The sequence below is a fragment of the Mustela nigripes genome, chromosome 13 (assembly GCF_022355385.1).
Source record: "Mustela nigripes isolate SB6536 chromosome 13, MUSNIG.SB6536, whole genome shotgun sequence".
Classification (NCBI taxonomy): Eukaryota; Metazoa; Chordata; class Mammalia; order Carnivora; family Mustelidae; genus Mustela; species Mustela nigripes.
The window spans coordinates 59,325,340-59,346,086 of record NC_081569.1 but is presented as its reverse complement, the minus strand read 5'-3'; the positions used below and the strand labels follow the sequence as shown (position 1 = coordinate 59,346,086).

General features: G+C 53.7%; 1 protein-coding gene across 1 annotated transcript; it reads right to left on the bottom strand.

The window, feature by feature from the left end:
- Positions 1-2,505: 2,505 nt before the first annotated feature.
- Positions 2,506-20,211, bottom strand: DISP2 (dispatched RND transporter family member 2). Its single transcript, XM_059372520.1, has 8 exons — positions 20,027-20,211; positions 13,200-13,529; positions 12,895-12,924; positions 12,638-12,761; positions 12,239-12,354; positions 11,942-12,069; positions 11,488-11,585; positions 2,506-9,744 (listed from the first exon to the last, which is right to left on the bottom strand). Exons 1-8 carry the CDS (start codon positions 20,137-20,139, stop codon positions 6,481-6,483), a joined length of 4,203 nt encoding a protein of 1,400 aa, XP_059228503.1. The 5' UTR covers positions 20,140-20,211; the 3' UTR covers positions 2,506-6,480.
- Positions 20,212-20,747: the final 536 nt, after the last annotated feature.

Genomic DNA, 20,747 nt, shown 5'->3' with positions numbered 1-20,747 from the left:
ACTGATAGAGATCATAAGTAGGCAAAGAGGCAGGCAGCGAGAGAGGAAGGGAAGCAGGCTCCCTGCTGAGCAGAGAGCCCTATGCTGGGCTCAATCCCAGGACCCTGGGATCACGACCAGAGCAGAAGGCAGAGGCTTTAACCCACTGAACCACCCAGGCAGCCCTTCTGTAAACATTCTTGAGGTTTGTTCTGAGATGCAGTTACATCACCTAGAAATAGTTTGATCCCTTCAGGTGTTGCTTTTAAAATTTATTAAATGGGATGAACAACTATGATTAATAAAAAATAAATAAATAAACTGGGGCTAAATTGTCCCCACTGCTAAGGCAAGACTCTTCTAAGAACTCCAACCAATGCTTCTTAAAATTATGAGGTTTTCCAATCTGATTGATGGGAACAGTCACTGTTCCAGTCCTTTCTGAATATTGGCTACTGTTCCCTCTAATTATTTCGGATGATTCTTTCCTTAGTCTCAAGTAATTTCCTAACATTTCCATGATAAGTAGTGCTCGGCTGAATACTTGGGGGGGAGGGGCCCTTTCCAGAATTCTCTCTCAATGCACCTTTTTTCTCACCAGCACTCTGTTGTGAGCACAGAGTTTGGATTGCCACAAACTCTGAGCTATCTCCTCAGTTCAAGGAGCCTGCAGGGCCCTGCCTGTGTTCTCCCTCCCTGCAATTCATCCTGGAAACTCTCTAAAGCAATAAGCTAAGGCAATCATAGGGCTCATCTCATCTGTTTCTTGTCTTTCAGGGATCACTGTCTTTGTTGTCTGGTGGCCACCATCTTGAAAACTGTTGTTTCATAGTTTTTATGCTTAGTTGATTGTTTCTGGAAGGAGGGCAAATCTGGTCTCTGCTACTCCATCTTGTCTGAAATGGGAAGTTGTAATATGTACTCTAAATGTATTTTTGTTCAAACCATGGAGCTGCAGATTTAAATCATTCAATTTTTGGAAAATGCCCACTGTATATCCTATGTGCAAAGCCAAACCTCTGTGCCCATCAGCCAAATCAGATTGACTATCTTTTTTTTTTTTTAAAGACTTTATTTATTTGACAGAGAGAGCGAGAGAGAGATCACAAGTAGGCAGAGAGGCAGGCAGAGAGAGAGGGGGAAGCAAGCTCCCCACTGAGCAGAGAGCCCGATTTGGGGCTCGATCCCAGGACCCTGAGATCATGACCTGAGATCATTAGAGGCTTAATCCACTGAGCCACCCAGGCGCCCCTTGGCTATATATATATTTTTTAAGATTTTATTTATTTATTTGAGAGAGAGAGACAGTGAGAGAGAACATGAGCGAGGAGAAGGTCAGAGAGAGAAGCAGACTCCCTGCGGAGCCGGGAGCCCGATGCGGGACTCGATCCCAAGACTCCGGGATCGTGACCCGAGCATGGGCAGTCGTCCAACCAACTGAGCCACCCAGGCGCCCCGCCTGGGTGGCTCAGTGGGTTAAAGCCTCTGCCTTTGGCTCAGGTCATGATTCCAGGGTTCTGGGATCGAGCCCACATTGGGCTCTCTGCTCCGCGGGGAGCCTGCTTCCTCCTCTCTCTGGCTACCTCTCTGCCTACTTGTGATCTTTCTCTGTCAAATAAATAAATAAAATCTTAAAAAAAAAAAAGATTTATTTCAGAGGGAGATTGGGGGGAGAAGAGGCAGAAGGAGAGGGAGAGAGAATCTTCTTTTTTAAAGATTTTATTTTTTATTATTTTTTAAAGATTTTATTTATGTATTTGACAGAGAGAGAGAGAGAGAGAGAGAGATCACAAGTAGGCAGAGCAGCAGACAGAAAGAGCAGAGAGCCTGATGCAGCACTTGATCCCAGGATCCAGGACCCTAAGATCATGACCTGAGCTGAAGGCAGAGGCCTAACCCACTGAGCCACTCAGGTGCCCCAGAGATTTTATTTTTTAATGAAATAACTTAACTAAATAAAATAGCTTAATAAAATAAGCAGGCTCCCTGCTGAGCAGAAAGCCCTACGTGGGGCTTGGTCCCAGCACCCTGAGACCATGACCCAAGCCGAAGGCAGAGGCTTAACCCACTGAGCCACCCAGGTGCCCCTGGGAATCTTTGTTTAAGGATTTTATTTATTTGACAGAGAGCGCAGAAACAAGGAGAGCAGCAGAGGCAGAGGAAGAATCAGTCTTCCTGCTGAGTAGAGAGCCAAAGTGGGATTTGATCCCAGGGCCCTGGGATTATGACCTGAGCAGAAGGCAGATGTTTAACTGACTAAGCCACCCAGGTGCCTCAAGAGAGATAGAATCTTAAGCAGACTCCCCACAGGCCATGGAGCCCTATGCGGGCTGACCCCATGACCCCAAGATCATGAGAGTTGGATCCTCAACCAACTGAACCACCCAGATGCACCCAGACTGACTTTCTATCATAAAAGTCTGCTACTGTTTTTCAGTTCAAACAAATGCACTCTGTATCAGCCTTTCACTCTTGAATTTGAATTCTTAAATGAAGAAGGCACAGAACTGAATAATCACACAGAAGCCTGATAATGATTACAGCTTTATCAAGGTCCTTCCAGGGCTTTTCAGCAGAGTGGCTTTGGACAACCAGTCATTTACATAGCACAGAGTGGCTTTCCTTTGTTTTTCATCTTCCCATCGAACTGAGTTATACTCTCTTCTCTTACGCAGAAACACCTCCTGACCTTGAGTTATAGTTGTCCCTGGGATCAAGGGTGTGTGTGGAAAGGGTGAGGAATACCTGCTTTTTCTATCCCCAAGCAAATGGAGTCCTGATAGATGGGATGGGGTGTCAGAGAGCTGTCACTGCCCATATGTATTATCAAAGGCCACCATGGAAGAAAAGATCAGAAACTCTCCAGATAAATGTGTGAAGGTTGTAAACCAATGCATCTTCTTTCCTGATACCTCTCACCTGCTTCTCTATCCTGTCATGCAATGGGAGAAGAATGGAATGAGTTAGATGGGGCTAAGGAAGTTTGGCTTATAAATCTCTTGCAAGATGTCTCTTTTAGAATCGGGCTTAGGTTGGGATATTGCCTTAGTATCATGGTATCACTTATGCCATGTGCCAATCTAAGAGTCTGCTAGTCAAACCAGTCTCCATCATTGTCAACAAAGCACCACAGCCATGGAAGGATGGGTTTTCCCATAGTGACAAAGTAAACCAAGTTACATTTTAAAAACATACAGCACAAGTACTCATACTCTGAGTGGAAGTTCAAGGATCTGTGGCACAAATAGGAGAAAGGACCTTAAGTCCCAAATGGGTGTCAATGTAGTTCTATTTTAAAGTATCTCAGTGTTAAGAAACCATTTCTTGAATTTCACAGAGCAAACATGAATGCTTTAGCTGGTTTTCCCCTGCCTCAGCATGCTTCTGAGCCATATACTCCTTGTAACCACTGATAATGTAATGAAGCAAATAGGTCTGCTGAAACTTACAGGAAATTGACAATACTTTAAATCCTGCTTTTCAGAGTTGGGGTTGGAGAGGCAGGCTAGATTATCCATTAATGTGGGTTGCCTGCTGTTGGTGTGGGCCACTCTGGGAGTGAGGTGGTGTTTTAGATTACCGCTGGGGTCTTCCAGTCTTTGGGGCCCAGCGGTATAAAGACCAAATCCAGTCTGTACCTCAGCTACTCTGGTTGATCAGCCTTCCTGCTGGGTTTTGTGGATGTGGCCTGCAAGAATGGGTCCCAGAAATCTCTGCGTAGGATCCTCAGCTGTGCCCACATCCCTGATGCCCACCCTACCCACCCCTCTGTATTCTCTCTGACATTTCAGTGATTGTGTTCTGGCAAAATTTCAAAGCTCCAGTCCCAGATACCATGTCTCCCTTTGCAAGACAAAAAGGATGTGGAAGAGCAGGTCCATTTGGTCCAGGTCCCTGCTGCCCACCCCCACAATACAAGGCAGAAGCCTTGGTGAGGTGCTTGGAAAAAACAATTAAAATGCTGGTCTCTTTTTTGAGTCAAACCCAAACTTCTGCTCATGCTCAGAAGGAAGAGCTCACCTTCTCCTCCCTCTGGCTGATTGTCCCAGATGAGACCAGGGCTCTCAAGGCGTGGGTGTGTGATACAGAAGGACACGGTCCACGGTGCAGAGAAACCAAGACCCTGATGAGCAGCCCCAGGCCAGAGACAGGGAATTCCACTTGGACATGAGGACAGAGTGGTCCCACAGACCTCCCAGAGAATAGGTGCAAGTTAGGTCCTCATCCTTGCCTCCTCTTCCTGGTGGTCAGGGGTCAAATGGGTTTGATTTTCTCAGCTTGCAGAGGAGCTGACGTAGGAATGACGTAGCCTGTCATTCCCACCCATGGTCTTCTCGTGCTTCCAGAACTCCTATGTGTCATTTGGATTTCTGCTCCACTTCTCATGGGCTTCTTATGGTGGGAGGTAAGTCTCAAGAATATAGGAAAACAAAACAAAACATAACAGAAACACCTCTTGAGTTGCCTCTAGCTGGGTCACAAAGTGTCTGGCCCTAGAAGAATCCCTTCCTCTCTGTGTTACTCATCTGTAAAATGACCTGGATTGGTGGTTTTCACACCACATTCTGTTAGAGCTACTGGGAGCTTGTGAGGTTCTCCAGGGCCCCCAAGAAGCCCAGGAGAAAGGGAGGCTGAGCTGACTCTGTACACACCCACCCAGCACCCTCCCCCAGAAGTCCCTGCTTCTTATCTGTTTTGTAACTGTGTTTCCACACAAGGAATCTTTGAAGAAAGGATCCTGAGGCTACAAAGCTTTAAAACTGCTGGAATAAATGATCATTAAGGTCCCTTCCAGTCTGAGACACTTGGACTTCCAAAGCCCAGCTCAAGTTGTCTCCCTTCAGGGAAGCCATCCTGGTTACTGGTCCTGGGTACCTGACCTCCAGCAATATGAATGGTGACAGGCATGGCCCTCAGCCCACACTGCATGGTGCCACCAGTGACCCATCCATGCCTAAGGGAAGAGCTAGCATGTGAGCCCCTCAAGGGTAGGTGTTCAATTTCCCTTCCAGGCCTCTGTCTCCTCGTGGTTCCACATGAGAGTAGGTGTTCGAGTAAATTTGCTTCAAGGGCCAGGAACTCTCACATGGCATAAAACTTTGCAGAGTGACTCTTTGCTTTGGGGAACGGGGAGTCACCTTTTGGTCTCCTGAGTGCCCCCAGACAGACTTGCCTATAGGAAGCTGGGGTTTCCCTGACCTGGGGTAAAGTTTCAGACTCGTACACTCCCCAAAGGGACCGCCCTGATCCCTGCCTTTGCTGAATTTTGTTCAACCTCTACTACCCTCTGCCTCTCCACACACTGCGGCCATGGAAGAAGCATGCCCTGGAACCGGGGAATCAGCTCCGCCAGGATGCCCCAGAGGTTCTCAGTGGATCTGGAGGGAAGCACGGGGCAGATGTAGAACAAAGCGCGGCTTGCTCAGAGTGCAGCGCTGTCTGGAGACAGAGGTCTGAAGAGGGGCGGGATGGGGTATCCTCAGAAACACCTGCAAGGTGAACCATCAAGTTAACTACAGGCCAATGCCCTGGGACGGGTAACCAGGACTGTGGGAATTCTAGCAGTGGATCAAGGCAGGAAGCCTCTCCCCACACTTATGAGCTCTAAGACTGTGAATCAATTACTTAACCTTACTTATTCTCAGTGACTTTACCTATAAACCAGGGGTGTGTGTGTGGGGGAGGATCTGGCTAATTGCAGGCTACCCCGTAGTGAAATGGTGAGATTCCAAGGAGACATGGGTATGCAAGTTAAGTATTGTGTAAAGGAAAAGATGCAGGATATAAAGGGTTCTTGTTTGTTTCCAGGGGAGCACACGCTTCCTGCTCCCCACAAGGGACTGTTTCTGCAACTGAACGACACTCTGAGGCTGGCTGGCCTTCCTCCCCCTGCTTCGTTGCCAGCAGCCATCTCCACCCGGCCTTGACAAATTCCTGATCAGCATAGGGAGTGTGAGGGGGTAAGGCCATTCAGGAAAGAGGCCTCAGCCTAATTCTGGCCCAGAGAAGCTCCCTGAAGAGAAGGGAGTGTCCTGATAAAGAGCCCCTGAAAGATGTGAGGTCCCGGAGGCTGTTGGGGTTCCCCAGGGCTCTTCTGGTTGGTAAGGTGCCCTGCAGGGTCCCAGGAACTGGGTCCCTCACACCCACTTGGCTTGGGGGCCAGGTTGGCCTCCCCCTGATACCCAGAGCCACGAATCTGGCCTTCCCCCTTCTAGAGGTCCTGGTTGGCATTACGTTGTTGGGGGGGGGGCAGACGAGAGATCAGCAAGTCACAAGACACAAGCCTGTGACCTTTCTTTCCCAAGATCCACCCCACTGAATCTTCCAGATGTGGGGAGTAAGCAGCAGTCTGGACCGAGGCTGACCCACATGGGGCAGGGTTTAAACTCCACAGCTGGATGGTGAAACCTCTCCGTGCTGAGGTGGGGAGACACCATTGAGCTTCAGTCCGGGGCCACCTCGTAGCCTCCAACAGGCTCTGCACCCTAGTCTGGGCCTCCCTCAGCTACTGTAGCCTGAAGTGTGGGTGCTGGGCCTGCGGAGCCAAACGTCTGGCAGATCTGGCTGGCTGTTGGGCAGCACCACAGGGCTGCCATCCCCCGGGGCCCCACGGCCCTTCCAGGATGAGCTGCTCTGGTGGGAGGCAGGCACCGAAGGATCGTACACGGCCTCCCTCAGTGCCAGCCATAGGGTGTCCCGCTTTTCGTTCAGCTGGCCCCGCTCGGGGGGTACAGTTGGCTCTGTTTCATCCAGGTCGTCTGGGGAGGCACCAACAGAATCTGGAACTCGGGCACTGGGCTCCGAGGTGCTCAGACAGGTCTCATCAGAGACGCTGAGGCCCTCTAGGGTGCTGGCTGAAGAGCAGAGGCAATCAGGAGGCTCCACAGCCTTGGCCTTGGGAGAGTGGGCAGGGACTTGTGGTGAGGCCCTCGCAGGCTCAGCCTTCTGGCCTGGGGAGTCCCGCCTGCCTTGGGTCTTGGGGCTGGAGCCCGCCTGCTTATAGGGGGAGGATGTCTGCAGGGCTGGGCACTGGCTGAAGACGGACTGGTGGTCCAGGAACAGCTCCCTCGGGGATGCAGGGGCCTGTGGGGGGCGGGAGCAGCAGGGGCCATCATGCAGCTGGAGATCCTCAGAGAGCACAGAGGGCCGGTGGGACAGTTTGCTGGTGGCTGTGCTCGTGTCAAAGCTGGGGCTCCGGCGCCGTGCCAGGGGCTGGAGCTCGTACTGTTCCGAGCATGATCCGGGCGCCCCTCCCGTTGGCCCTGCCCGTGGGCGGCCTGCCTTATCACCACTTGACTCTCCAGTTCCAGTGTCCCAAGGCAGGTGGGCACAAGGCCAGAGGATCTGCCCACAGTTCTTCTCTGGCCCAAAGAAGCAGCACAGAGATTGGAAGAAGAAGCTGGCAAAGCCGCAGCTGACACACTTGACCATCATCAGGACAATGCCCAGCTTGCGATAGAGCAGCACGGTTGCAGGTAGCATGAGCACCCCGGCCGCAAACAGGGCCGCGGCGCCCACTGCCGTGGCACAGCTGGTCTGATGCAGGGAGAAGGCCACGCGGCTCAGGCGGTCAGGGTGCGGGCACAGGTGATAGGAGATGCAGTAGTTGACTGTGAAGTCCACCGAGAGGCCCACAGAGGCGGAGAGAAAGAGGGCTTCGGCAGTGTTGAGCTGCCATTCGAGAAGAACCAGTAGCCCCACAGTGAGCAGCACGGTGCCTGCCACAGCTGCCACGGAGAACAGGCTCAGTGGAACGTTCCAGGTGCCCAGCAGCAGTGTGGCAAAGGCCAGTGCCAGCGCGAGGCCCAGCACCACAGCTGGTTCAGTGTTCAGGCTGTGCTGCAGGCTGTAGAGCTCCAGATGGCTGGTAAACCAGCCCCGGTGGAGGCCGGGGGGTGCGCGGCCCAGCTCGGCCGCCAGCCAGTGGCTAACCTCAGTGTAGAAGCGGTGGGCCTGGCCGTAGTCTGGACTATACTGGACGTTAGTCTGGAACTGCAGGACCAGGGCAGCCAGGCTGCCATGGGCATTGAAGCGGGGCCCCAGGTCCCGGGTGCCGTTGGGGCCTTGCTCCAGAGCCATCATCTTGAGGCAGTGAAGGAAAAGCTGGGGTGCCCAAGGGAAGACAGAGTGGCCACAGCAGAGGCCCGGCCCCAGGCGAGCACAAGCGGGGCTCTCCACCCAGCGCTGGAGGGCCTCCATGAAGCAGAGCGTGGGCCAGCCCTCGGGCTGGGTGCCAAAGAAGCTCTGATTCTGAGCTCCGTGGCAGAGGTCCAGCAGCCAGCGCTGGGCTTCGGGGCCGCTGGCCGAGAAGGTGGGGTCACTCACCAGTGAGCTGTTGCTGCGAGGGTCCAGAGGGTCGCCGGTGTCCACGGGCAGGACGCCCCACACCAGCACCACGGGCAAATGGCCGCCCTCGCCCTGAGGAAGCCGCTCGAACAGGAACTGCTGGCGGTACTCGGCGTCGAAGCGCTCGAAGGGGTGGCTGGGCCGGAAGACCTGGCCGCGGGGGGGCGGCAGCGTGGGCAGCCGCAGGCGGGGACTGACGCCAGCGATGTAGGCGCCCCCTGCCGCCAGCGCGGCGAACCAGCAGATCCAGATGTAGCGGAACTTGATGACCCCACAGGGCAGGAGGCGCTGGAAGAGCAGGCGCGAGGTGCCGGCCGCCGCCCTCCGGAGACCGCGGAGCCTTCTGTGCAGCGCCAGCGCCAGTCGCCGGGGCGCGCTGCCGGCCCTCGGGCCCTGCACCCGGGACGCACAGGCGCGCGCCAGGTAGCGCTCGTGGAGCACGGCGGAGGCGGGCAGCCAGGCCAGTGTGAGCGCCAGGTGCGCCAGCACTGCCGTGCCCAGGTAGAGAGCGAAGCAGCGCACGGCCGGCAGGCGGCTCAGGTAGCTGGCGTAGAAGGCCGCGGCTGTGGTCAGGCCCGAGACCAGCAGCAGGTAGCCGAAGTGGTGCATTGTGCGGCCCACGCGCTGCGCCAGCCCACCCGAGGGCAGCTGGCTCTTGCTGAGGCGCCACAGGTCGAAGAAGATGAGTGTGTGGTTGGCGCAGACGCTGCTGAGAAGAACGAAGGCTGCCAGATTGACGAAGGGGAAGTAGGCCATGCGGAAGGCCACCCGGTAGAGAAAGAAGGCGACCAGCAGGGAGCCCAGCACCCCCAGCAGTACCAGGAGCGTGAGGAAGAGGGAACGCAGGTAGAGGGCGATGCTGAGGAAGATGGCAACTAGGGCCAGCAAGGGGTACACCGTGTCCTGGGCCAGGTAGTGTCTCAACAGCTCCTGCTTGAGGCCCAGGTCCATGCCAGTGATGGACGTGTAGTTGTCAGAGAGCCCCCAGGGCACTGCGAGGCGGTCCAGGTAGATTCCCATCATGGAGGCCCCCTTGGGAGTGGGCAGGAAGAGCAGGCTGTACTTAAGGGAGGGCACCTGGTAGTCGGCAGTCTGGGGACTCAGAAAGTCTCTGTCCAGCAGGAAATGGAGGAGTTGGTAGACAGCACTGCTCCGGGAGCACTTGGTGGGCACCTGGGTGCAGTGTGCTGGCTTGTCCTGTCCAGGGCCCAAACAAGAGGGCACCAGGGCGCCACGGTGGTAGTAGATGGCACAGGCCCGCAGAAGGGCCAGTGTTCGGGCTGCATCGGCTTGAGTAGTGTCCAGGCAGGAGGAGCGGTTGGAGAGCACAGCCACATAGTTGCCCAGGGACCAGCTGGGGCAGCACTTGTTGGCTTCCGTACGCTGGCACAGAGCCCCAAAGTGGCTATGGGAGCGGATCTGTACAGCACACAGAGCAGGAGAGAGCTCAGGGTCAAGGCAGGGGCCCAGGTTTCCCCCGCCCCTCACCTAGAGGGCCGAGGGACACCTCACCTAGAGGGCCGAGGCAGAGAGGTATCCTGACAGCCCAGCAGACAAGGCTCATCTTAGAGCTGTGTTCAGTTCCTGGCTACATCTTGACTACCAAAGGGGAGCCTCAGGAATGCTGTCCGAGGCCTCCTTCTGAGAGGTCCTGCCCTAAGGGCCTCTGCAAGTTGCACACCCCAATTCTGCCCTGCCTAAACCAGGAGGGGAAGTGACAGTGTCAGCCACAGATGGGTCAAGGGTCCAGGGAATTGGAAGCAAACAGGGGGAAAAGTAGGGACCAGAACATTCCAGGCTCAGGGTCAGTGCCAAACGTAGCCTCCTACCTCTGTCCACTGGGCTCTTAACCCATCTTAGTGACAGAGCTATTTCTTTTTCAGACCTCATGCCTCCTTTTCTCTCCCACCTGGTATTAACACATCATGACAGCTGGTGTAGCCTGGAAGGCACTGGCCTGGGGATCCGAGGCCCTGTTTTGCTACCAGCTGGCTATATGGCCTTGGGCCTGAGATCATGGTGACAATAGCAACATTTGCTGAGAGATTTCTATTGCCAGTCATTATTCTACAATTTGCCAGGCAAATCTGTCTTGTTCAGTTGTCACAACATCCTTATGAGAAAAGTACTATTATTTGTCCCATTTTCTACATCCAAAGCCCGAGAGGCACTGAGAGGTTTAGAAATGTGCCTACAATCACACAGCTAGGGGGGTATTAGAATTGGCCTTGGGGCACCTGGGCGGCTCATTTGGCTGAGTGTCTAACTCTTGATTTCACCTCAGGTTGTGATCTTGGGGTCCTGGGATGCAGTTCTATGTGGGATTTTACGCTCAGGGTGGAGCCTGCTTGTCCCTCTCCATCTGCTCCTCCCCCAGCTCTCTCTCTCTCTCAGATAAAAAATAAATAAATTCTTATTTACAAAAAAAGAGAGAGAGAGAACTGGCTTTGAATTCAGGAATCTAGCTCCAGGGCACGTGTTCCTAACCAGTGTCTTTTGGAATGTCAGATACACTTGTGTGGATGCCTTGAGCTATTCAATGGTGTTTACACTGTTTGGCAACAAACCTTTCTTCAGATGTTATGGTGGTATCTGGCCCTGGATTAGAGGAACTGGATTGGCACTGCTTGGATTGATCAGGAGGAGGCCTTGGGCTGGAGCCTCCACAACAGCCCCTGAGGCTCCTTTTCAGGACCATTCTTTTTTTTTTTTTAAGATTTTACTTATTTATTGGACAGAGAGAGATCACAAGTAGGCAGAGAGGCAGTCACAGAAAGAGGAGGAAGCAGAAGCAGGCTCCCTGCTGAGCAGAGAGCCCCATGTGGGGCTCAATCCCAGGATCCTGGGATCATGACCTGAGCTGAAGGCAGAGTCTTTAACCCACTAAGCCACCCAGGGGCCCCTTTTCAGGACCTTTTGAAAATCCCCAGGCTCTGCTAGTCTCTGTGTCTTGGCTTCTCTAAGAAGAGCTGACTCTTCTTTCCCCACATGAACCTGGAGCCTTTCAACAGGGACAGAAAGACTTTTCTGAGCAGGGAATACTCTTCCCAGTCCACCCTAGCAGTCCTGGCTCAACTGTATTTCCTTGGGATTAGGCCAAGAAGAGTTCCTTCTCTCCCCCTGCCTCACCTCCCACCCACAGCACCTCCCCAGCGAGCTCACCTGGTCCTGTTCCATGCGGCACATGGAATGGATGGCATGCAGGTTCCATAGGCTGCCTGCCGAGGTGGACATGAACACCAGCTGTGCGTAGCTCTTCTCTGCAACACACCCCCCCAACACACCCCAGAGTTCAGCTCTTCGGCATCAGGTCCTGGGCCCACTGGAGGGAAGATACCCAGGGCCATATGAGGCTCAGATTCTCAGGAGTCTGAAACCTGTGCCTGGCTGCCCAATTCTGTGCCCCGCCACCCCCACCCAGCCTGATTTCATGTGGCTGGAGCAGCTGAGGCCTAGCTCAGCCTCCCGACTATAAACCAACTTCTATGACTTGAACATGGCCAGCTGGCCTCCTTCCTTTTCTGACTGCCCAGATTTGTTCTCCTGGGCCCTCCAGTTCTAGTCGGTACAATGGGGGCCAACATTAAAGACAGGAACTGGCCAGGTTGCTGCTTACCAGGTGGGCCACAGAAGAAGTTCTCCTGCCCTCTGTCCTCTAGGGGCTCCACCATCCTTCGAGGCCGGACTAAGCCCTCCTGGGTACTGCTCCAGGGTGTGGGGCTCAGAATGGTGTAGGCGTTGGAACTAAGGTAGAGAGAAAAACCTATGCCAGGCACCATCAAGGGGTAGGGACTCAGAGGAGGCCAGACACCCCTTCCCAGTGAACCCCAGCAAGTCCCTCTGACCTGGAATTTGGGAAATCCTCTCTCATTCCCCCTTTCCCTTTAACAGTGGAAAGATGGAAACCCAGTACCTGTTCTGCTCAAGGTCTGGGGAAAGAGAAAGCAGCTTCCTGGGGCCCGTGAGGGTTTGCAGTGCTCTCCACACTACCAGCTTGCGGCCAATGTCTGTGTCTCGAGGCTCAAAGCCCTGCAGGGAGAGGGACAGAGAAGATCAGGTGGGCAAAAGGAGCAATGCCCCATCTGGCCCTTCTTGGCTCTGCCCCTTTGGGTCCCTGGAGCAGGGAAGGCCAGCCTGCCTTTCTGGATTATTGGATGAGAGTATCCCCTCTTTACCATCTCCCCCAACTCACTCTGGGGGTCAAGAGTCCAGTGCCATCCCACCCCCCAGCTGGGTCACTCCAACTTTCTGCCCCAGACTGAGCTGAGGTGGCTAGGCCTGGGAGTCCCTGTCCCTCCCTTTAGCCTCTTACCAGCAAGGGCTTGGAGAAGTCGGGCAGCTGGTCCCCTAGCAGTCCAGCCAGGGTGCAGACGAGGATGACAGCCAGACACAGCAGCAGCACAGCCACTGGCCACTCAGCAATCAGCTGGGAATAGCTGGGAAAGAGGAAGAGAAGCCACTGGAACTGGTGTTGGGTGTGTGAGCTTAGGCGTCACCAGGAAGGGGTGGCAGGGCCAGACTCGGTGCCCACCTAGTCACCCCTAGGGGGCCAGAGGCCCAGAGGCCTACCTCTTTGGCATCCGGAAGGTCCGTTCCTGCCTGTGGAAGAGAAGAAAAGACACTTGCTTGTCAGAGCCCCCCTGCAGGGTGGGAGGTATGGTGTGGGGACAGAGCAAGATGGTATTCATCCTTTCAGGCTGTTCTACTCTCAAGCTCCAACCCTTCCTTCCTCCTCCATCCAGGCTGCCTCCTCCCTCAGGGACATCCTGGGCTGCCTCTTAATGAAGGAGTCCAGAGCCCGGGGGGCTCACCCCACTTTTAAGCCCTGCCCCATCTTCCAGTGGAAGCTTGCAGGCTACTGGATCCCTCCTTACCTGACACTGACCACATGGTGTTGCACAGATGGCGGCTTCCAGGCCCCATCTCGCTGTGAGGGGGCTGGTGAAGGGCTGAGGCTGGAGCCGTGGGAGCATAGAGCTGCTCGGTCCCCAAGCCCTGGAAGGGAATTGTCTCCCCGGTATTCCTGCGGTGCCCGGGGGTAGGTGAAGTGTGCAGGGGCCAAGGGACTGGACGGGCCCACAGGCTGGAGGGTGGAAGTTGTTGGTGGGGGTCCTGAAGAACTGGAAGGATCCTCTGGGGGGCCACTTTGGAGGGAGCAGCTCTTCTCTGGGCTTGCCTCAGGGGCCACAGCCTTGCTCTGGGACCTGGGGGGAGAGGAGACAAGGGTGATGAGGGTGGGGGGTGCTGTTGGGCCACCCCATGCCCTGAGACAAGGAGACAGGGCTTAGGTTTGTTCTTACTAGTCCTAGGGGAGAGGGGAGGGGGGCACAGCCTCCATCCATACACCCCCAACCTATCTCTTGAGTCCATTGTCTCATTCACTTACCTGTCCATGCACTCAAAAAACATTATTGGCAGCCTGCTACATGCCAGACACTGTGTTTTTACATGTATGATCTTGTGTACTCACAAAACCCTACAGGGGAGATACTTTCCTTGTTCTATATTTGAAAATAGGTTCAGTGAGACAAGAGCTGGGCCTTAAACCCATTCTGTCTTGCAGTCCTGCTCCAGTCCTTCCTTCCTACCTTCCTTCCTTCCTTTCCCCCCTCTTCTTTTTTTCTTTTTTAAGATTTTATTTATTTGACAGATAGATCACAAGCAGGCAGAGAGGCAGGGAGAGAGAGCAGGGGAAGCAGGATCCCTGCTGAGCAGAGAGCCCGATTTGGGGCTTGATCCCAGGACCTCAGGATCATGACCTGAGCCCAAGACAGGTGCTTAACTGACCGAGTCGCCCAGGCACCCCAGTCCTGCACTCTTTCTGCTGCAGCCAACTGCTCATTCTCTTGGCAGGCATTTATTGAGCACCTACTGCAATCTTGTTCTCACCTTAGAGCCTTTGAACTTCCTCGTTCCTCAGCTTGGGGTCTCCTCCACGAGATAACTGGATGGCTCAGAGCCTCCCTTTAGTCTCAGTCCAACCATCACATTCTTAGAGAAGCCTTCCCCAACCAACTAACCACCTGCCAGCTCTCAATCCCCCCACCTGCTTTATATTTCTTCGCAGCATTTGCCACAACCGGACATTATCCAGTGTCCTGTTTCGAGCCTGCCTCTCCGATGGAATGTGAGCTCTGGGAGAGCAGGGTCTCATGGCTTTGTTCATCTCTTACACTCGGAAGGGGCTCGGGGAATGTTTGTTGAGTGAATGCTGAGCCCTAGACGGGCTGCTAATGGTGATGCTGGGATGAATAAAGTCCATCCTTGTCTACCAGGCACTCATAGTGGGTGGGAGATGTTGACCAGAGTCCAAGTCACAGAGCACTGAAAAGGAAGGCCCAACTTAGATGGGGGAGGGGGTGGGGGTAGTCACAGAAGGTATGGCAGCTGTGAGTGCTGCCCTTCCTCCACCCTTGGGCCACAGGACAGAAGGTTTGCTTTGCAAGAGTGTATATGGCTGGGAGAGGGAGTTGGGACCCCCAAAGAACGTGCCAAGGAGGAATCAGCAATAGATTCTTCTTTCAGAATTACTCACAAGGACAGTATTCAGGGCATGGACGCAGCTCCACTCCCTGGGTGCATGGGGAGGCAAAGTCCCCCCCAGTGGCAGGACTGCCAGACCTGGGACAGGAGTAGATGGCTGCAGAACAGAGTCCCTGAGGGCTATGGGGTGCTCCCAGAGAGGTTCTGGACTAGGAAGCCCTGGCAGAGCCCTGTCTCCCCACATTCACTGGACTCACCTGGTCTGCCAGAAATTGTGTAGCTGTGTGGTTTACGCTGACCCACCTGTGGCTTTCAGACCTGCCTGCTGCACTCCCAAAGGGGATAGAGGCCAGAGTCCCTGTCCTGGAGGCAAGCAGACATTGCCCAGGGAGGCTGGGTTCTGCCTGGAAACTAAGTAGAGGAACTGGGAAGAAGAGGCAAGCTCTTCCTGCTCCTCCTGGAAGCATGGCTGGCTGGTATAGCAGTCTGGGAAAGCACAACCTTCATGCCAAGGGAAAATGCAGGAGCACTGGAGGTGGGCTGCTGACTCTACCATCCTTTAGCTCTGAGGCCTTGGGAAAGACACACAATTCTTGGGGTGCTGGCATCCTTGTCTTGAGCGAGAGTATGATGGTAACACCCCCTCTTGGGGTTGCTACAGGAATTAAGGTATAACATACATGAGCTCCCTGTCAGAGCCTGGCATAGGGAAGACACATTTGTCCCCCCGCCCTCATTTGCACTCAGGGCTGTGGGGAGCATGCAGCTTAAGAAGTATATTTATATTTACAATTTGACCTCTTTAGGCACCTCAGGTAATATAGCTCCGTTTTAGAACTTCTCACACCTTGAGACACTCACTACATATATAATTACACATACTTGCCTTTTTTTACTCGAAAGCTGCATCAGCATTTGATCTCATGGTTTAAATCACTGATACCTTTTTTTTTAATTTTTTTTAACTAACTCATTGTTTAGAAAAAGAGGAGTTTGACAAAGTTGTTCTAAAGCAAGCCCTCAGATTACCCATAAAGTAGATATAGCAACCAAGGTCCTTGCAGATAAAAGACTTTATTGGCCCATCTCTGTGGGCCAAAGGGAAGGTACATAAGTGTGGACATTTTCTTCTTTAAGGTTTTTATTCTGCAGGCCTTTTTTTTTTTTTAAGATTTTTTTTTTTTTTTAATTTGACAGACAGAGATCACAAGTGGGCAGAGAGGCAGGCAGAGAGGGAGGAGGAAGCAGGCTTCCTGCTGAGCAGAGAGCCCAATGTGGGGCTTGATCTCAGGACCCTGGGATCATGACCTGAGCGAAGGCAGAGGCTTAACCCACTGAGCCACCCAGGCACCCCTGCAGGTCTTTAAAAAAAAAAAAATTATTTATTTGACAGAGAGAGAGAGGCAGGTAGAGGGAGAAGCAGACTCCCCTTGAGCAGGGAGCCTGATGCAGGACTCAATCCCAGGTCCCTGGGATCATGACCTGAGCCAAAGGTAGATGCCTAACCAACTGAGCCACCTAGATGCCCCTTGCAGGTTTCTTTTGAGCACCTATCACATGCTGGACACCGCTTTTGGTCTGGGTTATCCCGAAGGCATGAGAATGACCCATTAGTCATGGTCTCCCCTTTATTTATTATTTTTTTGAGAGGGAGAAAGAGCACATGGTGGGGAGAGAAGGGCAGAGAAAGAGGGAGAGAGGGAATCTTAAGCAGGCTCCACACCCAGGGCTGAGTCCCATGCAGGGCTTGATCTCATAACCCTGAGATCATGACCTGATCCAAAATCAAGAGTTGGATGCTTAAACAACTGAGTCACACAGGTGCTACAAGATTTAATTTTTTATCTTTTCTTTTTCTTCTTCTTCTTCTTCTTTTTTTTTTTTAAAGTAGGCTCCATGCCCACTGTGGAGTCCAACATGGGCCTTGAACTCAACCTAAGATCAAGATCTGAGCTGAGGGACACTTGGGTGGCTCAGTTGTTAAGTATCTGCCTTCTGCTCAGGTAATGATCCCAGGGTCCTGGGATCAAGCCCCACATGGGCTCCCTGCTTGGCTGGAAGCCTGCTTCTCCCTCTCCTGCTTGCGTTCCCTCTCTCACTGGGTGTTCCTCTGTGAAATAAATAAAATCTTTTTTTTTTAAGATTTTATTTATTTTTTTATTTATTTGACAGACAGAGATTACAAGTAGGCAGAGAGGCAGGCAGAGAGAGAGGAGGAAGCAGGCTCCTCTCTGCTGAGCAGAGAGCCCAATGTGGGGCTCGATCCCAGGACTCCGAGATCATGACCTGAGCTGAAGGCAGAGGCTTTAACCCACTGAGCCACCCAGGTGCCCCGCAATAAATAAAATCTTAAGAAAAAAAAAAAAGACTTGGGCTGAGATCAAGAGTCACACCCTTAACCAACTGAGGCACCCAGGCACCCCAAGGTTTTATTTTTTTAAAGTAAACTTTACTGGGGTACCTGGGTGGCTCAGTTGGTTAAGTGACTGCCTTCAGCTTGGGTTATGATCCCAGGGTCCTGGGATCGAGCCCCACATCAGGCTCCCTGCTCAATGGAGAGCCTGCTTCTCCCTCTCCCTCTGCCTGCCCTTCTGCCTACTGGTGCTCTCTTTCTATCTCTCTGTCAAACAAATAAAATCTTAAAAAAAAAAAAAGTAATCTTTACACCCAATGTGGGGCTCAAACTCAAAACCCTGAGATCAAGAGTCACATGCTCCACTGACTGAGCCATCCAGGCCCCCCTTGGTCTCCCTCCTTAGAGCAAACCTGCATTCCAAGGGTCAGGAGGGTGGGGCAGCCAGGGTGTCTATTTGAGCTGCCCATGGTCTTAGAGCACTCACTGAGTACATAGAGCCAGGCTTCCCCTGCCCCAGCTGGAGTGTGGGGATTTTTTTTTTTAAATTAAGGTTAGCTAGCACTATGGGGGTGCTGGAGGAGAGAGGGAGCACTCCCTCCTAGCCAGTCTACCAAAGTTCATAAGCCTGCACCCTTCTTTAGCTGCCTTCTGCTCAAGGGGGATTCCAGCCTCTACCATTGGTTTGCTTCTACTGGGGTCTCCCTGACCCCAGCCCTGTCTTCTCAACCCCTCTCACCCCTCTCCAGGGACCTAAGGTCAGCTTCTCCCAAATCCCATCCTCTTGACAGTGCTCATCATTGTCAATGTGGCAGAATTTAAAACCCTTCACATTCCCCTAGGAACTGTGCCTTTGTCTCAACCCTCCCAAGGAGAAGAGCCAAACTCTTCTGAGAATAAAAGCTTTCTTCTGCCAGCCTCTGCTGCTCTCAGTTTTCAGGAGATCTAGTAATAACACAAGTTAAACACCCCAGGCCTTGCCTCCCCAGGCGGCTTTCATTATTACCCCCTCAGTTCCATGGCTCTGACAAGAGTGAGCCACCTCCTAGGCAGGCCTGTATCCCAAGTGACTGGGGCAGGCAGGCAAGGGGATGGAAAGTGTTGATGCAGGCTTCCTCAAGGCCAAAGTGAAAGCAGGCAGTGCCTGGCTGATAGGGCTGCCCCCCACCCAGAGCCACCCACTTGGGAGACTCATAAGAGGTAAATACATGCACATTAAGGACACCCCCAGGCCCACAGACACAGAGCCATATGGACTTCCATGTGATCCCGCAGAGTGGCCAAGATGGATAAGGGAGCAGTCATGCCACTGGGAAAATAAAAAGGTAGTTTCAAAAACACAGAGAATGAACTATTTAAAATTGCTCTGTAGTCAATGAATTAGTAAAGAACCATGGGTATGCTTAAACACACATGCTGTTTTATTCACTCTGTATCTAACTCCAGAGCACTTCTTAGCTCACAATGAACATATTTTTGTTTCTAGAATTGAACTATGTCCCTCTGCTTGATTAGTGACCAGGGTCTCTGGGGAAATTCAGAGAGAGGCCAGAGGTCCCAAGGAGTTGCTGAAGAAGAGCCAGTGGTTCTTGTGCCCAGGAATGACCCCACATGCAAAGGAAGTGATCAGACCAGACAAGGCTTATCCTTAATGAAATATCCAAGGCAGCAAATGACTCTCTGGCCCCTTCTAGGGAGACTTCTGGCCCCGGGCCCCTGTCCTGCCCTGTCCATCCTTGGCTTTTTGGTCAGGCAATAGTCCCAGGCAGCCCCCTGGTCCAGGGAACACATCCATCCTGTGTCTCACTCCCTTGAAGAAAGCTCTGTGCCTTTCAGAGTGACAGGTGGTTAAATCTATCCAGGCTGAGTGTTGACAATAAAGGGAAGAAAACATTTTTTTCTACTTGTGGGGCCTCCTCTTTGCTCTGAGGTCCAGAACATACATTTTAACTAAGGCAGTATATGTCCATCTCTGCTTTTTGGCCCCAAAGAATGCCTCTTATTTCAGTCCAGGCAGGAGAGAGAGAGAGAGAGAGAGAGAGAGAGAGAGACAGTGTCATATCAGGGGAGGGATTCTGAGGGTGGCAGACCGGGCAGGGCACAGAAATTGCGCCATATTGTTACCTGGCTGGGCTGTTCCCTCACATATACGGTGGGGGAAGGTGGAGGAGAGGCACTGATATCTGGGCCCTCAGTGAGAAGATGCTCCTACTGTCCTGCCAGCCTGGGACTCCCTCAGGGATGGTACTAACCGCAGCCTGAGCCTGAGCCTGCCCACCCTTGCGCCTCCAGCGAGTGAGTGCTGGTAGCCGCCACACGCGGGGACTCAAGCCGACACGTGTGCAGCCGGCCATGGAGGCAGACTGGGGACTGACGGTGATGGACAAAGACAGTTCCTGGCGTGGCGGCGAGGGTCTGCTCTCCCCAGGACACACACCTGGGGGATCCTCCCGTCTATGTCACACACGCACCTTTGAGCACACTGCCATGCTGGAACCCAGACTAAGGTTTCCCCGGGCTTGGGGCTTACTGAGAAGATGCGGGGGCAGGGCCTGGAGGGAGGGGTTCTTGAGGCTGGAGGGTCGGAGGAGACCCCGGCACTAGAGGTAAGGTAGGAACAGTGGGTGGGGCAGGTATTGGGACAGTGAGAGCGTTGGGGACTCGCAGTAGGTGGTATCAGGGAGAGAGAAAATTGACCCGGCTGAATGAGGGCGTGGCCAGGGGGCCGGCTGCTCTGAGGCGCTGGAAGGGGCTCTGGGAGGGGCTGGGGAATGAATGAGGGACACATATGGCGGCTACGGGGATACCTGGGGCGGGGGTGTTGGGAAGGTCTGCGAGCTGGGTTTGCGGAGCGGTCCGCCCTACCTGTCCGGGGAGCTGCCGTCTGGGGCCAAGGGCTCCCCCTTGGGCCGCTGTTCCCCTTCCGGACCTGGGCCGGGAGCCGGACCGCGGCTGCTGCCGCCGCTACCAGCGTCCATGCCCGTGGGCGGCACCGCTGTCCGGGCGCTGGTGCTGAAGTGGTGGCGGCGGCGGCGGCGGCTGGCTCCCGCGCATGCGTCTGCGCCAGTCGGACAGATCGCTGGGCGGGGCCGACAAGGAGCCCAGCCAATGGGCGCGGCAACGGAGGGGCGGGGACAGAGGCTTGTGGCGGCCCTGCTGCCCAGCGCTGGAGGCTTGCTGTCTTCAAGACCTGGGACCTACCCAGGCCAGGTCTGAGAGCTTTTAGGAGTCCGGCCGGCTGGCTGTAGTCCGCACATTGGCCTTTTCCAGAGGGACATCGATCCTCCCCTAAGGGACCAGGAAGCGCGACTCCAGGCACCGTGCGGAGAGCCTCACTGTTTGAAACGCACTCTTCCAGCCAGAAAGAGGAAGAAACTTCCACACCCGCACTTCATAGTGCAGGAAACTGAAAGGCTGAGAGGTTGGGCGACTTAAGTCCCACATTTCTCTCGGCTTTGCCCAGCAACACCCTCCTCCCCAGTGGGACTAAGGCACTGTTCAGGTTGGGTTTGTCTTCACGTTTGTCTGGACCTGGACTTGGGTTTGCAACCCTCGGACCTGGAGCCTGGCTTCTGATTCAAGTGCG